Genomic DNA, 9,926 nt, shown 5'->3' on the forward strand with positions numbered 1-9,926 from the left:
GGGGGGGGGGGGATTTACAGCTTAGAAAATTATTTTCTTTAGAATGAAGTTTTTTGCATAAAGTCAGTGGTTTTAGTGTCTTGCATTTGCTGTTGTGGTTGTATTGAGTGCAACAGGAACAATCTCGAGCCATTGTTAGTGAGATGAGCAAATGTCTGCTTATAGAGAACAGAGGAAGAATTTTTGAAGGATCATGCAACCAACATTTACAGAAATCTGCTTTTATGATGGTGATGATGATGGTGATGTTAATAATGATGATGATGAGAATGACTGTTGTGAGGACAATAACAATGATAATAATAGGGTAGTAGTGATGATGATGAGGAGGAGGAATAGGAGAAGGGTAATGTAAATGGAAGTGATAAAATAGTCATGGCGTTGGTGGAGGGGATAGTGTTGGTATTGATATTTACAACATTTTGGTTAGAAGTTAGTGCCAGAAAAGAAAAGAAAAAAATTTAAATATGAATTGTGTGTGAGAGAGAGAGAGGGAGAGTGAGAAAGAGGAAGAAAGAGAGAGAGAAAGTGAAAGAAGGAGAGAGACAGAAAGATAGAGAGAGACTAACTTAATGTGTGTGTGTGGGTGTGTGTGTGTGTGCATGATGTGATTTTATTTTAAAAAATTTCTCACTAATAGCGGTGCCCCAGTATGGCCACAGCTCAGGAGCTGAAACTAGATAAAATGAAATGAAGAAAGAACCAGTTTTCAACCCCCAAATAAGGTTTATTCAGTAGAATTTAGATGTTAACTATGTAGTGATGTATGTTTGTGTGTATGTATGTATGTATGTGTGGGTGTGTATATGTAAGCTTTATGTTTCCTGGGTTGAATCCCATCATGGGATATCTTAGGCAAGTGTTTTCTTTTCACTCCAGTCTCTTGTTGAGCAGAGCCTTGTGAGTGAACTTGGTGAAATAGAAACTTTGAAGAAGCCTGTCGGATTGTGCTAGGAACTGAAAGGTTATAACCTTGTCATACACAGGGTACCAGTGATTCTGTCTGTGTAATACTCAACCACTTATATGCAACTAATTTGATGAACAAGTGAGTCATTTGACTGAACACCTGTTCAGGTGATTCAGTTAACTGAACACCTGAATCGGTAATTCAGTTGATTGAACACTTGAACAGTTGATTTACTTCACTGAACAGCTGAACAAGTGATTCATTTGATTGAACATCTGAACAGGTGATTTACTTGAGTGAATACCTGGACAGGGAATTCAGTTGATTGAACACCTGAACAGGTGATTCAGTTGACTGAACACCTGAAGAAGTGATTCAGTTGATTGAACACCTGAACAGGGAATTCATTTGATTGAACACCTGCACAGGTGATTCAGTTTAATGAAGACCTGAATAACTCTCTACTCAAACTGTCAGGTAACCATTTAGTTCTATGTGTTCTTTTAATGAAGAATTCTGTGTCAGTCTGAGAATATCTGCTGAAGCAGTGTCTTAATAAAACATGCAAATGGGAAGTGAAGGCATTTATTAAGTTTGTTTCTCTAATAGAGAACCAACTGTATATTTTGAAGAAGTAATAAATGTATCTTATAATGAAAGTTCATCGATATTTTGTTTGTCTTTTATTTAGGGATATCCTATCCATGTTCCTCTTGAAAAATTTCTTGCCCAATATTCCTGCCTTCTTGAAGACAAAGATCCTTCATTGGATGATCGAGCCCATGTTATCAAAATCATGACAGGATTGACCTTACCAAAAACAGAATGGCAAGCTGGCAAAACAATGGTAAATAGCATTTCTTTTACATTTTCTTTTAAAAATTTCTGCAACAAAAAATTTCTGCAACAAAAAAAAAAAAAAAAAAAAAATCTCTATAATGCAAACTATATGTTCTTGTTTGACCCTGAGTCAGCTCTGTGATTCAACATCAGAATTATGATTACCGAAATAGCTGCTGTAGCCACCTAGTGGTTTTGTATAGCTATGACTACATTATATTGGTGCCATGTATAAAGCTACCATGCTGGTACCACATATAAAGTACCCATGTTGGTGTTATGTTTAAAGCATCCCGTGCACTCTGTGAAATGGTTAGCATTAAGAAGAACATCCAGCCATAGAAATCATGTCAAAACAGACAATTGGAGCCTGGTGTGGTTCTACGGCTGGCCAGTTTCTGTCAAAGTGTCCAACCCATGTTAGCATGGGAAACAGACATTAAATGATGATGATGATGATGACGACGATGGTGGTGAAAATGATGATGGCTATATTGTCCAATGTGTTCTCCTTGTCTCATGATGACAGAATAGGATTTCAGGGAGATTTAACCGATATTTCTAGTCAGTTGAGTATATTTGAGCAGGGGGCAACAGTATCAGAGAATTCCATTGCAAAATTTGTGGTGGTGGCTAGATTTGGATTGGATCTAAAAGGATTAGTAAGAAAGAATCAAGAAAGAGAGAAATGATACTGGGCAAGGTTGGTTAGGGGACAGTAGTAGGAGTTGTAGTAGTAGTGGTTGTTGACACAGCAGCAGCAGTAGTAGTAGTTTAGCCAAGATCAGCTTAATGGTGGTTCTAATTGTGACCATCCTGTCGGTTTGGCATCACATAATTTCTTGTGTTTGCTAAATTTTGATCAGATATTGAAAGATGTGCTGCATTAAATAAATTTAAAAAAAAAAAAGAAGAAAAAAGTTAAGAGACACATATAAACGGTGAAAGTAAAATATTTACTAAAAATTCTACTGTTTGAAATGTAGTTATTTCGGTGATTTGTCTGGAATATTAATCTGTTTGATGCTTCACACATGATAGACAATATCATATACCTCCTGCAATACTTTATGTAATGCTATTTACACTTTAATAACAAATCATTTGAAGAACTCTGCAGAGATTGGTATATTTTATAATCCAACCAACTAAACTTTATTTTATAATCCAATTATTGTGGATAATAATTGCTTCCATTACCATTATCCTCAATAGTCTCTTTAAGTCCTTTCACATTCTTCTTACCAACTTTAAACATTTTTTAATAAGTTCTTTATCCATTTGTTCTCTTTGTTTTCTTTTTCTCTTCTTTTTTTTCCCTCTTCATTTACATCTATGACTTCCTTCATTTCTTTCTTTTTGTCCTCTTTTCCTCCTACTGCTGCTGCTGCTACTACTACTACTACTTCAATAAACAACACCTCAGCAAAATCCAATTGCATTATCGAAGAATCTTCTAGTTGATTCCACACTTATGTTAGAGCTTTGCCTCTTACCATATTCTTCAATTGCCTTTGTTAATGAAGACGAAGGATCCTCTATGTACTCACCTTACTTGCTAGCAATAACAGTCAAATCTCACTAAAATCACAACCAACCATTTAAAAAAAAAAAAGGTAGATGTATGGGTGATGTGTTCCCTACACACTGTCTTGTCCCAGTAAAGATGTGAGGGTTACAACCAAAATGTCTTCAATTCTAGATTGGCTGAATCATTGTAGACATCATCATCATCATTTTCGTTTAACGTCCGCTTTCCATGCTAGCATGGGTTGGACGATTTGACTGAGGACTGGTGAACTGGATGGCTGCACCAGGCTCCAATCTGATCTGGCAGAGTTTCTACAGCTGGATGCCCTTCCTAATGCCAACCACTCTGAGAGTGTTGTGGGTGCTTTTACATGCCACCTGCACAAAGGCCAGTCAGGCAGCACTGGCAACGGCCACACTCAAAATGGTGTTTTTTACGTGCCACCTGCACAGGAGCCAGTCCAGCGGCACAGGGCTAAACTCAAGCAGGACACTCCTTTTGTAAATAAGTCAACTTTTTGCTTATATAAAGAAATACTAACATTCTGAGAGTCATTGTATTGGCTGCTTCTATAAAGAATTTTTTGTTGGCAATCGTACAAGTGTCTTTTTCAACTAATAAAATAGTTGAAGTCACTAAGTTAACACTATTACATGCATCTATGAGCAGATGTTACCCCACCCTTGCCATATAATTCTATCAACATACATCACCTTCACCTCCACCATGAACTCATCCTCTGTCCATCTTTCTATTTATTACACTGTAACGTTTATCTTTTAGGAATCTTGCCACCATGCTAGAAATCAGTGTGGTTGTATATATACTGAACTAGAACATATATAATTTCCGTTTTGTTTTCATTACTTGTTTCAGTCATTAGACTGCGGCCATGCTGGGGCTCTGCCTCAAAAGAATTCTTAATCAAATGGATCAACTCCAGTACTTATTATTGCTTTTAAAACCTGGTGCATATTCTATCAGTCCACTTTGCCAAACTGCTAAGCTATGGGGATGTAAACACACCAACACCAGTTGCCAAGCAGTGGTGGGGAGAAACACAGATACAAAGACATGCACACACACACACACAGATATAAATATATATATATATATATATATAATGATGTGCTTCTTTTAGTTTCTGTCTACTAAATCTACTTACAAGGCCTGATTCTATAGTAGATGATGCTTGCCCAAGTTGTCACTCTGTGAGACTGAACCCAGAACCATGCGGTTGGGAAGCAAGCTTCTTGTTACACAGTCATGCATGTGCCTTGTTGAATGCATGATTTATTACAAAACAAGACTGCTGCTACAAAAGAAAATATATTGCAAAATGAACTTGGTAGGCAAAGTGTTAAAAGAAAGCTCAGCTGCGAATGTTTTTTTATCCCAAAACTTCATCTAAGAACCTCTTTAGCCAACAGCTATCTCTACTGAACTTCAATTATGAATAATGCAATAATTGCTGTTTTGAAGCCCGTTATCCTGACAAGTTTCCTGAAGGAGGTTAAGAGGATCATTTAGAAATTATTATGAAACATCATTTCTATTCATTTAAAATTACAAACAAATTAAAAAATGTTTGAAGGAAAAGGATAAAAATCTAATTTCATTATTCTTTTTAATCAGATAATGTAGTTTAAGTTTTCTTGTTATATTTTATGCTTAATTTATAAGGTTGTTTCTTAGTTGTTTGTTGTGGATGTGATGTGATTAATAAGCATGGAAACTGAACTTGAAATACAATTTTCTCTCTTATTTACTTGAATGCCTCAGTAGAAATCAAATTGTTAGCATGTCTTGAATAGTCCTTTGACTTGGTTAATCTGGTGGCAAAACGAAAAATATATCAAAGCTGTCTACTAAATTTGTTGCATTAGATAAATATACAAATATATAATAACAATAATAATGATATTGATGATGATGATAAACCAAGTGATTAAAGAACAGCCAGGTAGGCAACAACAACAACAACAACAACAACAGCTGCAGAAATAATTGCATGAAATAACGACTTTTGAAAGCCAAATAAGGTGATTTCTGAATGAGAAAACTAATTAAGGAAGAGAGAGGTTGAGTTGTCAGTTAATTGATGAACAGTATATTACTGGTACATATTTTATTGAAACAAGGAATATATGACATAAACTTTTATAACACTAACAACAAACATGATTGTTACAGCATAAACAACATTAACAGCTGTTGCAAGAGTAACTGCAACACACATAGGTGTATTAAATATGGCAGTGTTTAATAATGTTGTTTTTAATGAAGTGCTTTATTAAGGTTGGTCTGATGCGACATCTCTCATCTCCTGCCTCCTGTCTATGACATAGTCAATTGGATACCAATGTTTGCTGCATGGATGCATCCAGGAAGCAAACATTGGCATCCTGCATGGATGCATCCAAGATGTATTTTTGTGGTTGGGCAAATGAAACAATGTGTTGGTGATCAACAGGTCATGTGTTGCACAGGTCTTCAGCAGTAGATAACTGTTGTCGTTGCTCTTTCCTACTCCATTTCTCCCAGTGACTCCTTCTCATATCTGGTAGTCTGTACTAACTCAGGCATTAAAGGTTGCTGCCCTGCCTGGTGAAGCTGCACCAACAGGAGTGCTGTCTCCTACAACCAGAACAGAATTGCAGATTAGAAGTGTTATCATGTACATTGTTTTGTCTTGGTATAAAAGATGGGCTACAGCAAATATTCTGCTTAATACCACAGATTTGCTTGTCAGTTGTTTGACCATAACCGGTTGAGCATGTCTTTTGGTGGCTGACAATATGTGCATTTCTGATCACGAGCAGAAGTAGTAGGGGATCATCATAGCCATGTATTGAGAAGATTTCTTTGGGGTTTGAATAATTCACACTGGAAACATGGGTGTTTCATTCATCATCCTTAAACAAACCTTACTCAGAGGGATTTTGAGTGGGATGGGCTACTCAACTCTGAAGAAAATTCTAACTGGGTCCTACCTGCAAGGTCATGCACTGTTTATCTTGATATAAGATCACCATGTCATGCACATATGTTTGCGATGCATGTGCCTGGTGTATCCTTATTAGACAGGTAGTAATGATGGGTATATTGGACTTCGTATAACTGTACCCCAGTGTCACTTTGATGGCATGCACTGCTCTCTCAATAATAATGATAATAATAATAATAATAATAATAATAATGATTTCAAATTTTGACACAAGGCCAACAATTTCAGAGAGGGGATAAATTGATTAAATCAACCCCAGTGTTGAACTGGTATTTATTTTATTGACTCTTAAAGGACAAAAGGCAAAGTTGACCTCAGTGTAATTTGAACTCAGAATATAAAGCTGAACAAAATGCTGCTAAGCATTGCTTGGCATGTTAATGTTTCTGCCAGCTCGCCACCTTATTATAATAATAATAATAATAATAATAATAATAATAATAATAATAATAATAATAATAATAATAATAATAATAATAATAATAATAATAATAATAATGATGATGATGATAAATTGCAAGAATGTGGAAAAAGTACTGACTATTAAAAGATGAAATTGCATGAATATAGACTATTAGGAGAGTGTCTGTCATTCCAGTAGTTTTAGGGGCACTCGGAGCACTAACAACCAAGTTTGAGAAATGTCAGAGACATTGGAATTGACATGAGAGCAGAGCAAGCCCAAAAAACTGCACTGGACAGCTAGGATTTTGAGATTGGTATTTGGATGTTGGATGTCTCCCACAATAATTAACATCCAAGTACCAAAGCTTCTAATGTGTGGTAAGAGATCCCGTGAGACCTTTGATAGCAGGCTGCTGTCTGCTCTAACAGAATCTACCAGAGCAAACAAGATTGAGTGCTCTGAGAAGTAAAACAATAATAATAATAATCTAATGAGACAGTGTTCAATATGGCTGTATTTCATAAGACAATGTTTAGTAGCACAGTTTTTAGTAGCACGGTGTTTAGTAATGCAATGTTTTATGAGATGGCCCTAATATGGCTGTGGAAAATAAAGTTACGATGAACATGGTGACAATGATCGTAATGTCAGTGATGATACAGTTGTTAAATTTCTCTTGTCGTGGTACAGTGATTTAAGAGAAAGCTCAGCTGTGAACTAAGTTTTTGAACCTATTTCTCCCAGAATTTCATCTAACAACCTGTTTAGCCAACAGCTATCTCTGCTGAACTTCCAGTACGAATAATGTAATAATTACTTTTTTGAAGTCTGTTATTTGACATGCTTCCTGAAGCAAGTTATGAGGATTATCTGGAATTTATTATAAAATACCAATCCTGTTATTCATTTAAAACTACAAAACAAACTAAAAAATGTTTGAAGAAAAGGAAAAAAATCTAATTTCATTATTCTTATTAATCAGATAATGTAGTCGAAGTTTTCTTGTTTTGTTTTATAATTTGTGTTGTTTCTTAGTTGTTTTGTTGTGGATGTGATGTGATTAATAAGCATGGAAACTGAACTTGAAATACAATTTTCTCTCTTATTAACTTGAATGCCTCAGTAGAAATCAAATTGTTAGCATGTCTTGAATAGTCCTTTGATTTTGTTAATCTGGTGGCAAAACAAAAGTATATCAAAGCTGTTTACTAAATTTGTTGCATTAGATAAATATACAAATATATAATAATAATAATAATAATAATAATGATGATGATGATGATAATATACTGTGTGATTAAAGAACAGTGAAGCAGGCAACTACAGCAACAGCAGAAGTAATTGCATGAAATAACGACTTTCGAAAGCCAAATAAGGTGATTTCTGAATGAGAAAACTAATTAATGAAGAGTGGGGGTTGTGTTGTCAGTTTAATTGATGTACAGTATATTACTGGTACATACTTTGTTGAAATCTTATTGGATTAAAAACTGGAACAGATAACCTCAGCTTCAACAACAACAACAACAGCATCATCACTATTATTAACAACTAAGCACATTGTACCACGGCTATTACAACACTGACAACAACAGCAACAATAAACGTAGCTGTTACAGCAACAATACCATCACCACAACTACTACCAACACTATCATCACCACCACCACCACCACCACCACTGAATGGTATTATGGCTACCAACACCACCAAAGACCACCACCATTGCCATCACTACAACCACTACCGCACTATCACCCTCACCACTATCACCTCCACCACCACCACCTCCACCACCACTTCCACCACCACTTCCACTACCACCTCCACCACCAGGACCACCACCACCAAGACCATCACAGCTTGTAGCAACAGCAACAATAGTTCATCAGGATCAATTAATTATTATTTCTACAATCAACTCTCAGCATGGATCCCTTCATTGTTTTCCATCACAGTTTCCAATTAAAGAGGTTTTGCTGCCATTGTTTGTTTTTCACATCTTAGTGCATTGGTTATGTGTTTAATTAGTGCTGGTGGTGAATACACCACTACAGTGGGTGGCAGAGGAGGCTGTGGAATAAGGAGAGAGAGAGAGAGAGAGAGAGAGAGAGAGAGAGAGAGAGAAAGTGAGAGAGAGAAAAGTAGATGGCTCTTACATCCACTCACATAGAGAATAACAACATACACACATACACATACACAAACACCTACACACAAACTCATCTGAGTGGAGACATTTATTAGTGCTGCTCTTGATGTACGCGCACACACACACACACACACACACACACACACACACACGCATATACACACATACTCACTCACATGCACACTCACACATTAATTTTTAGTGGAGTGTATACAACACGTTCCCTATATCACGCTTCCACATACACATACCTTTTTCAAACACATACACATACACATTAAGACAGGCATTTATTATTGTTTTGGACAGACATACGCATACCTTTTTCAGACACATACACATACACATTAAGACAGAGGTATTTATTATTGCTTTGGACAGACATACACATAGAGCGATTACTCGACTCACATTCAACTTAATATGTATGTATGTATGAACACACACACACACTAGCAGACAAACATACATGCATACATACATACACACTGTAGCAGATACATTGTAGCAGAATTTCATGCACACATTCTCTCATACACGAGCAACACTATGTACAAGCTGATACACCTTAACAAACATATACATTCTTTTGCAAGTAGATGGCTCTGTGGTTAATAAGTTTGTTTCACAACCATGTGCTGTGGGTTCATTCCTATCTGAAAGCACCTTGGACAAATGTCTTTCGCTGTAGATGATAGTCCTTAGTTGACATACTTTGTGAGCAGGATTTCTTAGATGGGGACTGCAAAGAAGCTGTTGTGTGTGTGTGTGAATATATGTATCTCTCTCTCACTCTCTGTACTGTATGTATATATATAATACATATGGAGGTGCAATGGCCCAGTGGTTAGGACAGCGGACTTGCAGTCATAGGATCGTGGTTTTGATTCCCAGACTGGGCGTTGTGCGTGTTTATTGAGCAAAAACACCTAAAGTTCCATGAGCTTTAAGTGTTTTTGCTGAGTGAACACTCACAATGCCTGGTCTGAGAATTGAAACCACGATCCTATGACAGTGAGTCCACTGCCTTAACCACTGGGTCATTGTGACTCCATAATATATATATATATATATATATAT

General features: G+C 36.3%; 1 protein-coding gene across 2 annotated transcripts in view; it reads left to right on the top strand.

Annotated features, from left to right (window-relative positions):
• The window catches only part of LOC106873920 (unconventional myosin-X), a 545,087-nt gene that overhangs the window by 175,658 nt on the left and 359,503 nt on the right, over positions 1-9,926 (top strand). For both annotated transcript variants that reach the window (XM_052971791.1, XM_052971792.1), the window contains exon 14: positions 1,602-1,757. In XM_052971791.1, the coding sequence (XP_052827751.1) occupies positions 1,602-1,757 (156 nt within the window). The remainder of the gene's footprint in view (positions 1-1,601; positions 1,758-9,926) is intronic.

Source organism: Octopus bimaculoides, chromosome 11, assembly GCF_001194135.2.
Source record: "Octopus bimaculoides isolate UCB-OBI-ISO-001 chromosome 11, ASM119413v2, whole genome shotgun sequence".
Lineage (NCBI taxonomy): Eukaryota > Metazoa > Mollusca > Cephalopoda > Octopoda > Octopodidae > Octopus > Octopus bimaculoides.